The 20,563-nt window shown below is 44.2% G+C and overlaps 1 protein-coding gene across 1 annotated transcript in view; it reads left to right on the forward strand.

The window, feature by feature from the left end:
• The first annotated feature begins 7,686 nt into the window (after positions 1–7,686).
• RAP1A (RAP1A, member of RAS oncogene family) overlaps positions 7,687–20,563 on the forward strand; it is an 18,900-nt gene continuing 6,023 nt past the window's right edge. The window contains exons 1-5 of the mRNA XM_010001799.1: positions 7,687–7,755; positions 11,687–11,770; positions 13,959–14,027; positions 15,146–15,202; positions 17,063–17,203. Coding sequence (XP_010000101.1) covers positions 11,714–11,770; positions 13,959–14,027; positions 15,146–15,202; positions 17,063–17,203 — 324 coding nt within the window. The 5' untranslated portion in view covers positions 7,687–7,755; positions 11,687–11,713. The remainder of the gene's footprint in view (positions 7,756–11,686; positions 11,771–13,958; positions 14,028–15,145; positions 15,203–17,062; positions 17,204–20,563) is intronic.

Consider the following 20,563-nt stretch of genomic DNA (forward strand, 5'->3'; position numbering starts at 1 on the left):
ACGTGAACCCAGGTGAAGGCACATCTCTAATTTTTTTTATTGAGAAACCCAGATGCTGATAGACCGTAGTATGTTTGGAAAACTGGTGTTTGTTTTCTTTTGATGAAAAAAAACCCTTTATCTGGGGGGGAAGTCTGGCCCTCCACAGGGCTCTTGTCACAGGGAAGGAGCAGGTAACATAGGACAGACAGTGAAAAAGGAAGCTCTGGGGCTGCTCACGCCCCACAGCTGAAGGTGGTTGGCTTGGCCTTCTTGCCCTTTCCACTTTGTTTGACTAAAAACACAGGGAGCCAGGCAATAGCAGTCCTGTTGAGCAGGTGGCCTGAGTCATTATGGCTTGTTGTTTAGAATATTGATAAGATGGAAAGTATTTCAATCCATCTAGGGTACTGAAACAAGAGGTCTGGGTGTGAACACAGCAGTAGGAGGGCTGAAACAGATCTTTATTAATCACTTCAAATGAGACAGTGAGAAATGGTGCTTCACACTCCTGTAAGGAGTATGGTTAGCAGTTCTATGATACGTAATGGTCACCCTGTCAGCAGTTAATGGGAAAAGCTGCTTTTTGAAGATGCACTGGGACTTGTAGCAGCAAGAGCCTTTGTCAGTTGGTCCTGTGCCGAGCTGCTGCTGGAGTTGGGTACAAAGGCAGCTGAGAGTGGCTGAACTGCAAACTCAAGGCTGGCTGGAATGTTTGGGGGTTTTTGTTGAAATATTTGTTGGATCCAATGGTGTTGTTTTCTGGAGTGCTGTAATACAGAAAAAATGTGAATTTGTCATATTTAAATCAGGGTATTGCGTGTCAACTCCTAGCTATGAAATCTGCTCTATAAAAGATCTCAGCATCTATGGCTGTGGCTGTACTGGGGAGCACTCTGTGCTTCTAGAAATAAGGCTGCCCTTAAGTATCTGCCTAAGTGAATAGTCTCCCATCTCACACATTTTTACACATAAGTTGGAAGTAGCCCCTTACTGTGGAAAGCACCGAGTGTGGGAGGAGCAGTGGGACTGGATCTATTGGTTGCAGTGCCTTTTATGTTGCTTTTTATGTAATATCCTTCTCTCTAATGCAAATAAACTTGGAGTTGTAGGGAGGGGCTGCTGAGAAGAGGAAAACTTTCATTACAGACAGCTGACATGCAGAATAATATCTTTTTACATGCCACCTACCACGTGATAGTTTAAAGTAAATCATAGTTCACTGGGTAAGGTTATTTCTGGCACAGTTCTCCTTTTTGCGTAAGTTGTCCCATTCCAGCACATCTTGCTTTACCCTGAGGTTTGATGTCTTGGAGCTGTGCTTGGTTTTGGACCTGAAGATCAGAAATCATGATGAATTTATGAAATAAAAGTGAAGATAAAATAAATTTGGCCAATTATTGTTTCTTGCCTTGGATTATAACACTAATTTTAGTTGAAAATAACATTAAGATTGAAGAGCCAGACTGAAGCGGTGCCAGGCAGCCTTTCTCATGAAATATTCATGCATTTCCGGGCTTTTAACTCATCAGATCACTTATAAAATCAAAGTGATTGAAATACTATGATGGTTTTGTCTTGTTTTGTGAGGACGCTGTGTTGGCAGATTGATCACTAGAATGTGCTCAAATTCAGAATGAAGCTTTTTCAGGAATCTCATTTAAAATGATCTAACAGATGTTTTAATGCCCCAGGGTCCTTTCCTCAATGGTGTCATTCCCAGAAAGCAAGTCTCTTCCTTTATTCTGCCATCTCAGTACTTTGCAGCCTCTCCCTGTTCAATGAACTGTTTGCTCTAAACCCTCATCACAAACACCTATCAAGTACCAGTTCATGTAGCTCCCAGGGCAGCAGGGTGGCTGTGCCAGTAGCAGGTGTTAGAAAAACCAAGTTACAGAGCTGCGAGGCTGGAGCTTCTTTTCACGTCCTTTTCGTGCCAGGTTCATATTAACTGCATCTGTATGGGCAGAAGTTTAATAAAGTTCTAAGTCTCTTCTAAAGGTAGTAGTGGTGGTGCCCGTGGGTTGGTCTTGCTGAGGTTGTAGGTGCAGAGTTGCTGTAGAAAAAAACAGCTGGAGTGGGAGTGTTGGCTCTGGTGGGAGGGTGTCCTCACCTCACTGCAAGGCACAGAAGCTGTGGATAATGGCAATTAGCATTCCAATGAAGTGTGGTGTCTTCTAAGGTCTTGCTCAGAGTGCAGAAGTGGCTGTCTCCGGGCCATATGTTGAACAAATTTGCATAGTAAGAGATAGAAATCAACTAAAAATAGATCATTTTATTTCTCTATTGTCTTACGTCTTGTCATTTCAAAGACATAAAAAAGAGAAGGCTTTTGTTCCTGATTGAAGGCTGTTCATGAAGTGGAGAGGAGGAGCTGGCTAATGCCAGTGATACCCATCTGGTTGGCTGCTGCAGGATGTGTCCTCTCCTCCTTGTCAGTCCAACATCATGTCTCTTCCTCTGGGAGCAGGAGCCCAACTGACCATGATTTCTTTTAGGGTTGCTTAACGACAGCTGTATAATCATCAATGTTGGTTGTAATCAAGCTTGACCTATAAATACTGGAATGTCTTATAGAAAACTGATTTAAACTATCATAGCTATTTCCTTTAGGGGTTGGTGTCACCTTTTAAGTTCCATAAAGGAAATTCTGGGATGAACTGTAAAAGTAGGGGGTTTTTTACCTTTTAAGCCCAACAGGAGGATTTAAAAGCTTCAAAGAAGGCCCAGTGCAGAGGTCAGATCTGCCAGTGGTTCAGTTCTCAGCCCTGCTGGCCTGAAGGTTCTCAGTGCTAGAGCCCAAGGAGCATCACAGTGAAGTGTTAATAACATTTTTTATATTCCTTCAGTTAAAATCTTCATATAGAAGAACATTTTTAATTTTTTTTTGGTAAAAAAAACCAGGTGAGTTTCTGCCCCGTTCTGCTTCAGGTTCCAGGAAGCAGCATTAAGGAACTGAGCAAAATACTGAAGGATTAAGTACCATAATAAATAACTTCATTTAATTATAAAAAGTAATGAAACTGTTACTTTTTCTCTCTTTTAAGTAAATTCTGTTTGTGGACTTACTGCTATTCAGGTCCCTATCAAGCCCTAAAATTGGCTGTGAACGCATTTCAAGAGGTGCAGTTCTTCTTGCTAAAACACATCCTGTGTGGACTGAGGCACTCCTTCCATGGATACTCATTGCTGTAGCGATTTTATTTAGACTGATAAACAATGTAATATGAGTGAGTGGCCATATGGTAAGTGGGGCTTTTCATTCAAAAAAATCACTGTTGAACCCAGCGGTGAATTAGCGGCAGTTGCGTGGGAACGGCCGGTGCTCGGGCTGCTTGTGCCTGACACACTGCACACTGAGGTGTTTTTAAGGCAGTGGAAATCTCTGGCCTGCATATGCAAACCTGACCTTTAGATCAGTCTACATGGTCAAATCCAGTGTACACACACAGGCTGATTATTGCAGCTTTGCCAGTAAGATGTAAAGAATCTTAGAAATTCCAGAAAACATTAAGTTAGCCCAGTCTCCTGAGAGGCAGGGCACTGGTCCGTGCTGGCAGGCAGTATTTTTAGAGGCTTATTATTAGTCTTAAGATTTATCATTCATGGATAGAAATAGATGAATAGCAGTTTAAACCTCAAGGCTACAAAGAAACCTTAATGAGGAGGAATTTGTATTGGTCTCTCCATCAAAGCGTCATTGCTGGAGACCAAATAAGGACCAACTGGATTCCAACCCCTGGAAGTGTCCAGTGCCTGGACTTTGTGACCAGTGTCTGGTCACTGTTACTGCAGAAATGAAATAATTAAAGTGCAAGCTGAAATTGCAGTGACAATCTACCTACCTCATGTCACTTATTTACTCTAATTACATGAACCAGGAAGAACATAGTTAAGAACGTTGCCAAGCTACTATCAGCACAACACATTATTCTTACCAAGTATAATGTAGTTGGTGGTTTGCTATGATCGAGCCTCCTAGAGTCTGTCTGGAATTCAATCTGTATTAAAAAAAAAGGTCAGAACATTTTTTCCACTCAATAAAATAAATAAATAAAAATAAATCAGTGGCAAATTGTGGCTGTGGTAGAGAACAGATGGAGAAAGTCCCATAAATGGCTTCTGTGTTGAATGTGTGTGCCTGTAACATTTACATCTTTTGCTGATTAGGAAGGGGAAAGGAAATCTTTTTCTCTTCTTCCTAAAAAAAGCTAATACTTCAGTAGCTGTTCATGAGAAGAGAAAGGGCTGAGTACACCCATGGTGGTGGGAGGGAGGACCTCTGCTCTACAGCTGCCACTTGGCCGGGTGATCCATCACTGTTCTGTTCCCCTGATGTGGCTACACACTGCTTGTTAAAACATTTCATATCTAAGATTGAGAAAAGTGTCTTTTCTCCTAAACCTGCCCAGTTCAGGTGGGTGTCTCTCATCCTGTTGGCAGGTCAGTGCTCCCAGTACTGAGTTTGCAGCAGTGCTGCAGTTGATTCGGAGGGGAGGCTGCCAAGAGCAGCCACTGACGTAGCGTGGTGTTCTAATTTGGGGCTGCAGTGTGTTGGGCTTTGAGCTTTGCTTCTGGCTTCCTTTCCCCTGTCTTTGTCTGTCTGGCACACAGCCTGAGCAACTTTCTGTAAATGCAAACCAATAGGACAAAAAATAAATTAGCCATTTCAGCAGGGCGAGCTGTAGCTGCCCAGAGTGCTTGTTCCTTGCCTGGAGTGCTGCTATAGCTGAGGGATTTGAAGGGAATAAGCAGGGAGTCACTTCCAGGGAAGTAAACATTACAGTATTTGAAATTGCAAGTTCAGCATGAAGCTGGTTGCAGAAAAGGTTGTGGGTTGAGGAAGATCAATCTCAATATGTTGGTGCATAAAATCACTTTTTCAAATGGCAGCATGATGGCTGGTGTGTGTGTGTGTGTGTGTGTGGGGCGTGGGCTGCTCAAAGCTCCAGTTCAGCGCGACACCCGAGTCAGAAAGCACGACGCTGTTGCTAGAGGACTTTACTCTGAGCCCAAGCTTTTATGGCTTTGCCCCGCATCACAGACCTGCACAACACACCATGGAGGGTGTGAAATTCTGCAGAAACTGATAACTTGGATGTGGTTCAGGAAGAACACACGGTCAGGACCAGAGCTTTTAGCAGTTGATGTGTGCCGGGTTTGAAGGCTCTTGCCTTTTTCCAGTTGAACACTTCAAATAACATCCCATTATTATTTAAGTAAATTCCGTGCTAACTCACAGGGTAAGTCTATGGTGGTGTTTGTCTTGTTACTTTTTAAATCTCTGTTACTTGATCATGCAAGTTGCAAGCACCCTTTTCCTTGTGATCCGCTGTCCCTCACCCCGCACGTTTCTGGAAGCTTGTGTGTAAAGGTTGCGTAATTGTTGGCAGCTTTGATTAATATTGGGGAAGTATTTAATGTGCTTTCAAATTCATTGAGTAATTTGATATCTTAGAAAATGGTATATAACAAATAGCTCCTTAGGGAGCAGGGGGTGAGTGGAGGTGCTGTTGGGGGCCAGGCAGTTTGCAGCCCATGGTTCGGCACGTGCTGGACCTTGGTGGAGCCAAGGGTAGAGCCCCAGCTCTCAAGTTTCCAGCCTTCACTGTTCTATCATTCTATTTGTTTGGATTATTTTTATTGTGGAGGGGATCTGTCAGTTCTAGTGTGGTTTTGGTCGTCGTAAATCTTTCCTTTGCAGAAGTGCTGGATTTGAGTTTGTTTTGCAAACATGGCTGTGAGTAATGAAGGGATTTTGGTGGAGCATTGTGCAATGTTTAGTAGATACTTAAAAAAAAAAATCACTCCTTCTCATGGCCTAGCTTAGAGTAATTTAAAAAACTGGCATGAAGAACATTTACAAGTTTAAAATGAAACAGGTTTGTTTATACTAGCCATGATTCAGTATTTAACTGCCAGGATAAAAATAACCAACATGTGGCTGTCACGTCCCAAGAGTCAGCCCCTCTCTGGGAAACAGGCAAGTGATGGCCAGGGTGTCCCAGGCACAGGGGTGTGAGGGGCTGGAGCATCTTCTCTCCCAGATTAGTGAAATGCTGACAGCACATTTCCCCTTGGAAATGTTAAGTGTTTTGGTTTCCACATGTGAAGTTGTGACTGTGACAAAAAGGGAGGTGTGGGTGATAACTGAGCCAGCACTTGGAGGGAGGGGCTGGGGGAGTGGTGTTTGCTCCCTGCTCCTTTCTCCTCTATCTCAGGAGCGTCTTTCCTTATCCTTCTCCATCCCACTGCATCTTTCCAGGGAACAGCAAGGGAGCAAAATACATCAGGTTAACAGTGCCCATGGCTGCAGGAGCTGCACCTTCAGGGGCTGTTCCATGTGGTCTCAGGAACTGGTGCTGGCAGGTTGGTGTGTGCTTGCTCAGTGCCTCACTTTCTGTTCCTTTTCTCTCACCCTTTTTTAAACTAGGGCTGTTCCTTGTGCTTCTGGAGTGAAGACACAGCCTGTCTTACTGAGTTGTCATCTGCCTTCAGTCCCTTAGCTGAGACTGTGCAGCACTCTCACTAAAAATTTCTCTTTTCAGGTGTGTGTGTTGAATCCAACTTGCAGCAAGAGCTGCCTGGATGAGTTCTGCTTGGCTGCAGCCTCACTTCCTATTACATGTGGAAAAATACTTGACAAGGATTATGTCTTCATCTCCTAAAATGCATTGTGAACTTGATACAACCTCAAATGGTGTTAGACTGGCCTCAGTTTGTCTTTTTTAAGAGTCAGCTTCTCTAGAATGTATTAGGGAGAAAAGGTCCCCAGGAACATAGTGATTTGACTTAAGCAGTGCCCATCTCTCCTGAAGAAGAAAGTTGTCTTCATTGTGGGAAAAGCAAACTGTGGGAGAGAAGGGAAGAACCTGGGGAGCATGGGAAGCTCCCAAGTGCTCGGAGTTCTCTAGTGGGTGAGGGTTTGATTAATCCAGTTTGTCAAAATAGAAGGAGCCTGTTAATCTGTTTGAAATGTGGCTGTATAGACTTCCCTGCTGGCCGTGTGCTCAGTGCCCAGGGATGTCCAACCTGGGCCTCAGTGGCATTTCCAGCCCCACGACAGCTCCTAGTGCCAGTGCCAGCCCCAGCAGGGCACGAGGAGCTGCAGTGGAGCAGGGGCCTCCCCTCCAGCCGGGCCGTCCAACCTGGTTAGTCCAGACTCAGTTTTCAGTCTCTTGCTTCTGGTTGCCTGGAGCTTGTTCCTCAGAACCATTTTTCCCTGGTGTCTGGGATCCTGGCTTCCCTGTGTGCTGGGTGTGAAGGCAATCTGGAGGGAGTTCCAAGGGAGTGGGCAGGAGGGATGTGGGAGCCCAGATTCTGTTGGCTTTTAGCAGGAGTTGGTCATTGAACTTCTCTTTACTTTGTAATTTATGAAACTTCAATTTTTCCTTTTGGTTTATTCCTTTGGGTTACCTTCACTGCAAGTCCCATTTTTAAAGTGTTTTTAAATGACTTAATCAAGGAGAAAGTGTGGTTTGCCTTTGGTTTCTGCTTGAACCCCCCAGTCTTTCACTGCCTGAGAGGTGGGGGGAAATTGTGCTGATTTCTTGGGCTTATGATCATTGGATTCAGAAACCACATACAGCTCTGTTGATAAAGCAAAGATCAAATTTTGTAACAAACATGTTGTGGTTTGAAACTGATGTTTACACATACTGGTGTTTGAAAAAGGATTAATTTTTTGTTTGTTTTTTTTGTTTCAGTCCCTTGTAGGGAGCCTGGAAATACCTTCAGTAGAGCTGCTAACACTGATGAGAGATCTTTTATGCCAAGGTATGAGTGTTTTAATGTTCTCAATGTATTTCAAATTAAATTGCTAACTGAAAACATTGGCAGTTGGGGAAATTTCAGAGCTGTGTGTTACACATTGTTTAAAAACAAAAAAACAGTTGCCTGAACCTTGTTTCCTGTAGTGGGAAAAAGAAGCCCTGAAGTTTTGTGACCTGACTTTCCTGATGCCCTATTGTACAACATACAAACCTATCGTTACAGTTCGTAGTTTTTTCTTTTTAAGGCTGAGTTGAGAATGTGTCTGTGCTGATTTATTTTTTGTCTTTTTAAGTCTTCTGTTAGAATCTTACTTAATGGGGATTGTGTCATCAGTTAGGGCCACGTTTCCTCACATTCTGCAGAGCCCTCAGCCCACGTGCTCTTAGTGCTGCACACGCCTGCACCTCCTGTCACTTGCAGCCCCATCAGTGCTTGGGGAAGTAAGGACAAGCTGATGACTACAAGCTGCCTGCACGTTTCAGGCTAGCCTGAAGTTCTGGCACCCACTCCCTTGCAGCCCTGGGTTTGCCTGCTTTCTTTATTCATGCTCCTGTCTTTCCACCACTCACACTATGAATTTCTTGATGAGCTGCTAGAACGTTAAAGTTACTTTTTGCGCTCCTTAGATCGTGTTCTTTTCTTGAATCTATAGAAACAATTAACACCCATAATTTGGTTTCATTTTGAGATGTTGGTGCTTCGCAGCACAGAGCTCCACTGCAGAGCCCTGAATGGAAATGAATGCTGCTGTGTCTGACTGTGTTTAGGTGGGCATCAACAGCTGCTGAATGAAAAGCTGGCTTGGATGCAGCATAGTAGTTTCTTGAGCACTCTATTTGTGTTGTATAAACAGATAATATTAACATACTTGTGAAAGAGCTAGAAGATAATTAAGGTGTGTGGGTTTTACAGTAATAAGGCTCATGGGTTTCAGGATCTTGGTTTCCTGTTTCACCTGAAAAAAAATAAATCAGCAAATACTGTAGAAAAGAAATGAGAAGTTGGTCTTGTACTGCTCCCAGTTGAAACTTTCCCACAAGCATTTTTACTATAAATAAGAAGTGAAGGAGTTTGCAGCTAAATTTAACCCTTAGCTTGATTGCTTTCCGGGTTTTCTTGGGTGGAACAGACTGTGGAACTGCAGGAAGATGAAGATAAAAGGAATCAATAAGTTGCATTTATACTTTATTAAAAATGCATTGCCTTTTAATTTCTAAGGATTACCAGAGGAAAAAAATCCTTGCTAATTGGAATTCCCCTCTCCTTGCCATCCAAATTTACTATTTTTGAAAGAAGGGAAGTAAATGTTACTTCTCAGGGAAATTTTCAAGCAGAAGAGCTGACAGCTGCCAGAATTTTAACCAAAAATGGTGTTGGTGAACTGGAGTTCATCGACATCACTTGCTCTGCTGTTAGATACTCAGACTTACCGTTCTGGAAAATCCCCTTCAGTTTGACTTAGTTTCACAATTTCTGTGAAGTTAAGCAACTGCAGGTCTCACAGGTTTCGAGAGCTGAATAAAAACTACCTCAAGGTGCTTAAACCCGTGGGGCTGCTGCTGCTGCCTTTGACTTTATTCCCCCTGCAGGGTGGGGAGGAGGGCAAGGCTGCTTGGCCAGGGGCTTCTGCTCTGCTGACTTCAAAATGAGCTTCAAGTTGTGCTAAACCTGCTGCACATGGGATTTTTTTTTTAGCCTGTACTCATGTTCTATTTAGACCATAAAATATCCTGTGGGTGAGGGCTCAGAGCAGGATGTTTGGGCAGGGTCTCCAACAAGGTGTTCACTGTGGTCCCAGCAGGGACTGGCTGTGTGGCTGCACATGGGTTTCCTGTCAACTCTGTGAGCTACAGCTTTCCCTTGGGAATTTAAGTGATAGAAAAAAAAATAAAAAGCCTGTCCCCATTTAATGATTATATAAACTTGAGACACAGATGATTGTCACAGAGCTGTCCACAGTTGCAAAGCTAAAAATACAGTCCCTGTTCTTCGCAGACCGTCATTAATGGTGGTCGACAAGGTGACACGTGTCTCTATCAAACTGCTTGGAATACTTTTGTATTTTTAAAGCACTCCTCGAGGTGTAGCCAGTCAACCCAGTAAATCCTGTGGCAATGTCAGTTTGAAATGCCTTGGAGTAGCACAGCTTGCCCAGCCTCATAGCACTCGTGTTTCTGAAGCCTTACTTGGGAAGAAAGCACCGTGGTGCTGGGGCAGGGGGGGAGAATTAGCTGCTGAGGTCATTGTTTGCTTGAGCACCCTCGACAGGGACAGCCCAGCCTGGCTTCTAAATGTAAACACAGTGTAAAATGTTTATCAGCAGCTTTGTCATTTGCCTTATTTGTCAGGGAATCTCGGTGAGGAGGAGAGGTTTTCTGGTGCTGCACAGCGAGCGGAGGGAGTTGCAAGATTTCCATAAAAAGGCAGAGTCCTTGCTTGGGCGAGCAGAGCAGCTCTGCCCTGGCAGCCCTGAGTGAGGCCTGACCTTTTCCAGAGAGAATATACTGACCTAAATCCTTCCCTGGTAGGGGTGGGTGGGAGCAGTAAACCTCTCTTTTCGATCTAATTTTCTTGTCTGGTACTCCTTGTTTTATGCCCTCAAATGCTGAGGATGGAGAACAGGCAGCAGGAGCTGCCCAGCTCATCATGGCGGTTGGAACCACGGTGTGTCCATCCCCTGCACCAGCAGCCTCGTGGCTCTGGCTGTGGGCATCTCCTGTGAACTGGGGCTGTCTGTAGACCATAAAATATCCTGTGGGTGAGGGCTCAGAGCAGGATGTTTGGGCAGGGTCTCCAACAAGGTGTTCACTGTGGTCCCAGCAGGGACTGGCTGTGTGGCTGCACATGGGTTTCCTGTCAACTCTGTGAGCTACAGCTTTCCCTTGGGAATTTAAGTGATAGAAAAAAAAAAAAAGCCTGTCCCCATTTAATGATTATATAAACTTGAGACACAGATGATTGTCACAGAGCTGTCCACAGTTGCAAAGCTAAAAATACAGTCCCTGTTCTTCGCAGACCGTCATTAATGGTGGTCGACAAGGTGACACGTGTCTCTATCAAACTGCTTGGAATACTTTTGTATTTTTAAAGCACTCCTCGAGGTGTAGCCAGTCAACCCAGTAAATCCTGTGGCAATGTCAGTTTGAAATGCCTTGGAGTAGCACAGCTTGCCCAGCCTCATAGCACTCGTGTTTCTGAAGCCTTACTTGGGAAGAAAGCACCGTGGTGCTGGGGCAGGGGGGGAGAATTAGCTGCTGAGGTCATTGTTTGCTTGAGCACCCTCGACAGGGACAGCCCAGCCTGGCTTCTAAATGTAAACACAGTGTAAAATGTTTATCAGCAGCTTTGTCATTTGCCTTATTTGTCAGGGAATCTCGGTGAGGAGGAGAGGTTTTCTGGTGCTGCACAGCGAGCGGAGGGAGTTGCAAGATTTCCATAAAAAGGCAGAGTCCTTGCTTGGGCGAGCAGAGCAGCTCTGCCCTGGCAGCCCTGAGTGAGGCCTGACCTTTTCCAGAGAGAATATACTGACCTAAATCCTTCCCTGGTAGGGGTGGGTGGGAGCAGTAAACCTCTCTTTTCGATCTAATTTTCTTGTCTGGTACTCCTTGTTTTATGCCCTCAAATGCTGAGGATGGAGAACAGGCAGCAGGAGCTGCCCAGCTCATCATGGCGGTTGGAACCACGGTGTGTCCATCCCCTGCACCAGCAGCCTCGTGGCTCTGGCTGTGGGCATCTCCTGTGAACTGGGGCTGTCTGAGCAGCCCTCCAAACCTGAGTGCCCAGGTGGAAAAATAAGCCCCACAGCTTTCACCAAAGAGATGCTTGGAGAAGGGATGCTTGGAGAAGGGAGGCGTGTGGCGGCTCCGGGGAGGCAGCATCTCCAGCCTGGGTGTGCAGGTGTCCTTTGAACTGGTGCCTCTTTTCTGCTTTCCAGGTCGTCGCTCTCTGAACAGACCACACCATGCGTGAGTACAAGCTGGTGGTCCTTGGTTCAGGAGGTGTGGGGAAGTCTGCTTTGGTGAGTTTTGGGAAGCAGCTCTGAATCCTGTGCACAGGCTTCCAAGGCAGCCTGTCTTACTGCAAACGATGCTCATTAAATGCACTGGGATGTTTCTGTTACTTTTAACATGTGTAGTGACTTCCACGTAGCCACTGTTGCACTGCTGACGTATCTGTGAATTTGGGTCAGGTTTTTGGAGTCCCTGTTACAGTAATCAGCATTTCATTTCTCCTGCCCACGTGTGTCTGGTATTGTAAGTGACTGAAGATCTGCCTGAGCATCACCAGCCAAGGCTGCAGAGGAGCAGGGCTGTTGCTGTGCCCGTGGCAGCCTCCCCTGCCCTGAAGGTTCTGTGTGTTGCATCCTGGAGAGAACCCAAATGAGCAGCCTGGACTGAAACCATGGGCAGCATGAGAAGCCTCATGGCTGCAAGGCCTGTGCCTTGCAGAAGGTTAAGCAGACTGATGACACTTTGCTCTCCTGAAGTGCTTGTGTTGTTTCTAACAAGAGGTTTACGTAGCAGAGTTGATAGTAGGGCATTGTAAGAGAGATTTCTGTCACCTGTTTATCACAAATCAGTCAAGCAGCTCACTCCAGCAAGAAAGGCAAAGAACTGGTCAAGTGTGAAGTTATCTGAAACAAGGAACTACACCGTGTTCCTCTCCACAGGAGATGATAAAGCTGCTGTTCATATCCTGCTTCTTGCACCGGTGTTTATTCTGCTGAAATGGGCTGCTAATAATCTTGGTAGATCTGCAGAAGCCGGATGAACGGGAGGAAAGATTATTCATTTATGTATCAAATTTGATGTGCTTTTTCAGAGATCCCATCCTGATCTTTACAACATGGAGGTGTCAATTCTTTGATACACTGTTCTTCCTCAGCAATCCCCTGAGTATCTTATTTTTGTGATGTAATGTTGAAAGACTCATGAGGTAAAATAGGTGTTGCTTAACACACTGTACATACAAATTATTCAGCATCTGACACGCTTTGAATTTTCTTGTTTGTGATGTGCAGCCTGAGTCAGCATCCATCCCTGGCCTTTTTAAAAGCTGAAATGCAAATACTTAGTCTGGTGAACAAAAGTTACATTCTTTTTGACAATCTAGATGCTAAGTAAGCATATATTGTAATTCATCTGCAACGCTGATCCGTTCAGTTTCTAACAGGACACAATAAGAACCAATTAGCAGCTAAGTGTGAATAATATTCAGCTTTCAAGATGACTGTCTGCTCATTTACAAGCATTAGCAAGGAGAGGTTACCAGGTGTAATTTAAAATGATACAGAGGCCACTTCAAAGTTTCCTTCTTTGACCTGTGTAAACTAAAATGTCTGACAAAGAGGCTGGTGTTGGTTTTCAGTTCTGTGTTTTTGCAGTCTGAGTGTAGACTACAACATGGTGTTGTTTCACTGCAAATCCTCCTTGTTGCTTTAACTCTTCAGTGCCAATATGATGCTGGTTGTTCCTCTTGGTAACGAGGGGCACGTCCAGAGATGGGCCACAGCTCGATGGGGAATGTTTAGAGTAGGTTTTCTTTGAATGGTTATATAGGGGAAGAAGGACTTCCTCTTTGGGATGAATGATGTCTCCTTCTGTAATGGTTTAATACAACTGGAGTATCTGGAGTTGCTCCAGGTTGAACTTGCTGCTCTGAAATAAGCCTGTGCTCCAGCTGGGTAATCCAGAGTGGCTCCCCTGGAATTCTAATGGGATTGGACTGAACTGTGGATTTTCCATAATGACCTCTCCACAGTGCACAGAGCACCAGTTCTTCTGACTGAATTTCAAGTCTTTCATATTTGGTGATTTTCATTCTTCTGCAGTTGCAGGCTCTGAAGTTAGAGACATTTGGAAGGATTTAATACTCTATGAAAAAGCAGCCAAACAGTTGACATTGCAAAGGAGTTTTGAGAACATGCTCAAATAAAGTGATTCTTAAAACAACAGAAACTGCAAATTTCATTTAAAAAGATGAAGATTTATATACCTTTTTCTTTGCTCCCCACTATTGGATTTTCACAGCAGTGTTGAGTAGTTTTTGTATTGTTAATTTTTCATAAAGTGCTTCTTGGAAAAAGTTCCTGGTTTTAACATTATAGCTATTATAACTGGTAACTACTATGCTATCTATCCCAAGGTCAAAATTCTTCTGCAAGTACTTCCGATCTCTGATTTTTTTTTCCTTTCCGTTCTCCCCAGACTGTACAGTTTGTTCAGGGAATTTTTGTTGAAAAATATGACCCAACAATAGAAGATTCATACAGAAAGGTAAAAATACATTGGTTTTATGTCTTTCAAGTCTCTTTGCATCTTTTTAATAGTGCAGGAAAAGTTTATTGGAACAAGAAAGGGTCTTTTCTGAGAAAATGTTGTGGCTGCATAAAACTGCGGCAAGGAAGCAATGAGCAGAAAAGCATCAGCCTGGGAAATGGTTCATGCAGGTTATTTCCTCTGGCTTTACAGACTGCTTTACTAGCTTAGTGGGTCTGAATGCAGTCAGACAAATTGTATTGGCTACTATAAAGCTGAATTATCAGGGAAGGACAAAATTTGCTGTTAATTGGACCACTCCTAAACCTCTATTGCTCCATATAACCAAGAGCTTTCACTTTAAATCTCCAGTGACTCAAGTGGGGGCAGTTGGAGGCTGCAGCTCTCCCCTCCCTGCCTGCTTTGTTGTTAGAGATCCTAGACATGCCCAGAGATCAATCTGGGGTATTTTCCTGATCCATCATCACCCATTCCTTCTTGTGGGGGCTATGAACTGTACTGAACTGCCCATCCTTCTACCAGGGGATTGATGCCTGGGGGTAGGAACAGTCCAACCAAACTAGGGTCAGACTCACTCAGATCTGTTTGCTGCAATTTGATGTGTAATTATTACCTCAAAGCATCAAGACACCAATATTTGCTGTGTGTGTGCTATCTGTAGAAGTTGCTGTAGAGAACAGAAACACCATTCATCAGAGGTTGTGCCACTGCAGCATAGCAATTGGGCTGTTCTCTGGTAGGAATGGCTGTTCTGCCATTTAGTTCAAATGTGCTCTGCTAAGTTTGAAGACATATGAAATTCTTTACAGCTGTTTGGGATCCAGGCTGGTAGTTGCTGAGTAGAAGCCCTTGAGTCCCTGTCAGGATCCCTGGTGCTGTCATGTTTGGAATTCTGTCACAGAGCTGCTTTCTTCACCCCACCAATGTCAAGTAATCTGTTGTTTTACAGATTAGCATAAATGTTACCATAATTAAAGACACTAAAACAGGTGACTGGCTTGCTTATAGAGGTCTGTGTGGCAGAAGTAAAAATTCAGCTGATATATATTTCTCTTGCTTGTCCCATTTCAGACTTTCTAGTTTTAATTGTGTTTATCTCTTCCCTTTTTTCTCAGCAAGTGGAAGTAGACTGTCAACAGTGTATGCTTGAAATCCTCGACACAGCAGGGACAGTAAGTGCAACTTCTTTTGCTCATTGGTGTGGAGTTTCTTTGTGAAGAATGGGGTGAGGTGTTAAGAGCAGAGCTTAGACTAGTGTCATCCCACCCAAGCAAAAAAAAATAATAAATAGATGAGTGGCAATAATGTAAATGGAACACTTCTGTTAAATAACCCAAACCCCTCGTGGTGCCTGAGCCTGCAGCCCTGCCAGCAGCGTGTGAACCCTCTGCCCAGAAAGTGCCAGGACCCACAGGTTGGTGCATCCCAAGCCCCTCATCCCTGCCAGCCCCATTCTCTCACTGTCAGCACACTGATATGGAGCATTTTATGCTTCATTCTGCAAGTGCCCAGAATATACAGACACAGATCAAAGCCACTTCCAGGGCCGGCATAGGGGTCTCCTCCCAGCATGGCACATCAGCCCACGTGGGCAGGATTTCATCCATAAAGATCTTGAGCAAGTGGAAGTAGACTGTCAACAGTGTATGCTTGAAATCCTCGACACAGCAGGGACAGTAAGTGCAACTTCTTTTGCTCATTGGTGTGGAGTTTCTTTGTGAAGAATGGGGTGAGGTGTTAAGAGCAGAGCTTAGACTAGTGTCATCCCACCCAAGCAAAAAAAAATAATAAATAGATGAGTGGCAATAATGTAAATGGAACACTTCTGTTAAATAACCCAAACCCCTCGTGGTGCCTGAGCCTGCAGCCCTGCCAGCAGCGTGTGAACCCTCTGCCCAGAAAGTGCCAGGACCCACAGGTTGGTGCATCCCAAGCCCCTCACCCCTTCCCTGCCAGCCCCATCCTCTCACTGTCAGCACACTGATATGGAGCATTTTATGCTTCATTCTGCAAGTGCCCAGAATATACAGACACAGATCAAAGCCACTTCCAGGGCTGGCATAGGGGTCTTCTCCCAACATGGCACATCAGCCCACGTGGGCAGGATTTCATCCATAAAGATCTTGTCCCTGACAAGAAAAGCTCCTCTGCCCACGTGGCACCTCCCTGGTCCCTCCATCCCAGAGGGGCTGTGTGGGCAGTCCCTTTGCCAGGCCACTCTCACTCACTGTCCTGCAAAGCCCTGTCACTGAGTTAATGGCCTTTGTGATGGACATCTCAGGGGGAGGACACGCTGCCTCCCTGTGTGATTTGGAAAGCTTTGAGAATTCTCAAAGTGTGGAAGCATAAATCATTGTTCCATGGCTCTGGTAAAGTTTTGTTTCACAAAGGCAGCTCTGATCTGGAACAGATTTTCCAGCCTCCTCTTGCATTTCATTGCACTGAACCTTTTTAAGCCATTTTTGTGCTAGAGATGACTATGGTATAATTGCATGTGTTCAGAGGTGATCAGGCAGTGCCTTCCCACGTGGTTGTGCCCACAATAAATCTCAAGGATGTGACACCTCAGCCTGTTTCAATGTCATGTTAGAGGGGAAAGTGAATTTCCTGTCCATCTCTGTTGTCTGGGGGCTGGTCTGTTGACAGACTCATGCTTAACAGAATAGCAGAAAATAAATGAAAGGTCACTACAAAATATAGTCACCCAAACCTTAACACCTTGTCTTGTGGTTTGGGGCATATAACTGTCTGTCTGCAGATCCATTTTTATTACTCCTCTTCATCTTTTTCCCTTTTTTTCCCAATATTTTTTTTTCTCTATTAGGGAAAAAACCAAACAAACCAAACCAAAGGGAAAGAAAATGTGAATGTTTCTGTTCCATGTGCATGTTTGGTGGATCTCTGTATGGGTACAAATGTCCATGTGTGCTTCACAGGCCCGCGCACTTGCCCGTCACAGTAGAAGTGTTCCTTTGCTGATGTTCACTGCCTGCATTCACTAGCTAATCACTTGTAAAAATATTTGATTACAGGAGCAATTTACAGCAATGAGGGATCTCTACATGAAGAATGGCCAAGGGTTTGCACTAGTATATTCTATAACAGCACAGTCCACATTTAACGACTTACAGGACTTACGGGAGCAGATTTTACGGGTCAAGGACACTGAAGATGTAAGTGGAATATTTTTCCTTTTGAATGTTTAAAAGGTTTTGGTTGTGTTTAGTTTTTTTTCACTGAGCACACGGGAATTGGTGAGCAGAATTTCTTTCTAAGAATATTCTTTGCTGCATGCCAAAAGTTTGTGTTGAAGTAAGTTTCCTCAGCATGATTGTTATTTTCAGTCTTGTTACTCCAGGACCAACACCCTTTAAGGTGAAGCCAGATTTTCACATATACTGGAAGGCTTAACAGTCTTTGGAAATGGTGTTTTTCCTCTCTCCCTTTAACTGCTTTCCAGTAGTTGCATTTTCTTCTTTCACTGTGCTTTAGTGGTACTTTATTGCCCTTGATTTAAGGAAAGATGACAGTTGAATTCCACAGTAACAATGTTCTTAGTGGCTCTCAAGCTGTCCTACAATGGGGACTAACATTGCTTTCCCCAAATGGATACTAACATTGCTTCTTCCAGATGTGTGAAGTGGAAATGGAAGTACAAAGTTGTGATGTTCTATGTATTAAATAATTTAAAAATTCCAGAAGAGTCTTAGCTAGTGATGCAAGATTATAATTTTGGTTGTTTAAATATCTTCTTAAAATGAAGAAAAATTACATTAAGATAGTTAGTGTTCAGTCCTGTTTGACAGAAGAAAACTGTTTACTGCATTTGCAGTTCAGGCCTCAACTCCTGTCACTGACTCCTTGCCAGGCTTTTAATCTCTAGAGGTGTGAGGTAGGTGAGGGTTTGTGCCTTTTGCTGTGGGGGCCATGTGGCTGTGGGGATGTGTGGGAACTCCCTCTCTGTGTAGGTTTCCTCTAGAAGAAGCAGGAAGTGTTTTTCTTTCCCTTAACAGTTGGTAATGTGTTCAGGGGTTTTGCCTCAAAGAGTGAAAAAAAGATTGCCTGTATTTTTTCTACTGGCAGTTTAAAAGCAGCAGCTGCCTCTGCCAGGCTGTGCTGGGGGGGCAGCAGCAGCCCCTCCCTTGCAGCCCTCACCCCTGACCATGAGCTGGGGCTGGGGGGAATGTGGGGTTGGGAAATGGGGCTGGGACATTGGGGCCCAAGCCTGGTGAGCCACGTTGTGATATTGAAACAGCCGGGCAGGAAGGGGCAGGTGGGTGGGGAGCTGGATGGGAGGAGCACAGCCCTGCTGGGGGCACCCGCTTCTGGGACATCCTCATTGCTCCATGGCCATTACCTTGTTCTGAATGGCTTTGGGTCCCTCCTTGGCTTAACAAGCTCAACTTCTATTTATGCAAAACAGATTGTCATTGAGGTAGGGATTATGCTTGCCTGGATCCCAGGTGACACAGTCCCTCCCTTGCCCCAGCAGGGCCAGGCTTGGCTCAGCCACAGGGACTGTGTCCATTGGGCAATAGAGACTGTTGCTTTCATTTTTACTTCAGTGATTTGATTTAAACATTAAAATGCATTTACTTGTTTTGTGTTGGGGGACGTTACTTGTTGAGTCCAAGCTTGAGAACCTTTTGGACATGTAAGCCATGCTCTGCTGAGTTAGGGGAACATTCTTCTTCCTCTGTTTAGTTTCAAACGTGTCTTTTAAAATCCCAATACTTAAACCATTAGATTATCTATTTCTAACAAAGTTTAAATTCCAGTCTTCTACTGAAATAGTAAATTACCAAAAGCTAGTTGTTCATCAGACTCTGTTTTTGTCACTATGATAAACAATTGCTGCCTTTCAAAATAACCTTGTGCAGAGTTGGGTCTCTGTCAAACTTGTGCAGGTTACTGATCTCCATGCCCCACTTTTGCCTGTTATTTCATATCCTAACAGACTTATTGCTGAGCACGTTCAGAATGCATTTTCATGTTTTGGTAGGAGAAAATTACTCATAACTATCTAGAAAACTGTAAAAAATGGGATTAGTCTGACAGAGTTGTAAATATTCTGTTGGTCTCTGTGAAATAAGCTATTTTGGATTTGCCTTATCTGTAATAGTGGCTTCAGGTTTCTCTTGTAATAAGTAAAATTTATTTCTCAAAAATAAACTTGTGATCTTTTTCTAGTCAGGATGGCTGTGAGTTTTAAACACAAAAATCAATCTAGAATTCAGAATTCAGTTGAGTTGGGAAGGGACTACAAATACTAACATTGAGGTAGAGTAAAAATGTACACTGCGTTGTAGATTACCAGAGGAAGTGGATAGTGATTTGTTTTCCAGCTGGAAAGTACTAATTTTCTGTACAAAGAATGAAAAGCTTCAGGAAATGGAGCAGGGTGCACACCCATTATCAGCAGTTCTTTAGGCTTTTTCTCCCCTCACACAGTGAAGGGCAAACAGGATGCAGTTGTGTGTGTCCTGCAGAGCTCCCTGCCCTCCCGCCTGTCAGAGCCCAGAGCTGCAGCCAGGAGAGGTGCAGGCTGTGAAAGTAAACTTGAAAATGAGATGTGACCCAGAGTCCTTGGGTGTTGCAAGTCCTGAGCTGTGCTCTGTGTCCAGACTGGCTGTGACACCGTGTGGGGCTGAGGGCTCTGCCTGGGACAGGGACTGTGCTGCAACCCCAGTGTCCTGGGGGCATAAAAGTGGGACCTGAGGGCAGGTGTTATAGTTGTTACAGAGGGGGTTTTGGGCACTTTGGTGCCTGTTTTTCTGTAGGAAGTGTCACAAGGAATATGGTTTCCCCAGGACACTTTGTTCCTCATTAACTCACCCAGAGACTTCAGAAAGCCAAGAGCCTGAGGAGAAATGACCTGCTCCTGTTTGCATCATGGGTGTAGGATGAGTCTTTTGAACATGGATCAAATGTTTGTTTAAATATTGCATGAGATTATTTATTGGAAGTGATGTCCTTTCCAGAGCTGAGCTGCTAGCTGGTCTCCAGTTAATTATTCTAAGCTGGTAAATACCAAGCAGAGTGTTTGTGCCTTTGGTAGTGATCATCCTCTGTGCGTCCCCAAAACATGTCAGTAGGATGGTCCTGTATGGAGGTGGGGAAGGCAGGTGATCTTGTGAGGGAATGTTTGGCTGCACAGGACTCTTCCTTTTTGTTCTGTGTCCAGGGCAGTGCTTTCCAAAGGTGCTTCCATTTATTGTTGTGTGGCTTGACAACAGGTTGACAAGATAGGTCAAAGGGGCTGAAACATGTCATGGATTTGTTAACACACGTGCTGTACGTTCTGTTGTCTGAAGCAGGCTGAGTTGGCAGGCAGTTGAGCCTGCTGTCACATGAAATCCTGAAATGCATTTCAGTAGTAAATTAAGTTTTTTGACTGGTATTGGGTTGAATAGAAATCTTTACTAATTTAGGATTGTGCTGAAATATTACTATTTGATTTTACAGTGTCCTCCATGTGTTTAATTCTCAGTGAACCAGGGTGTCTATAGGATGGACTTTCTTCAACTCTTTCC

Source organism: Chaetura pelagica, unplaced genomic scaffold (genome assembly GCF_000747805.2).
Source record: "Chaetura pelagica isolate M959 unplaced genomic scaffold, ChaPel_1.0 scaffold181, whole genome shotgun sequence".
Classification (NCBI taxonomy): domain Eukaryota; kingdom Metazoa; phylum Chordata; class Aves; order Apodiformes; family Apodidae; genus Chaetura; species Chaetura pelagica.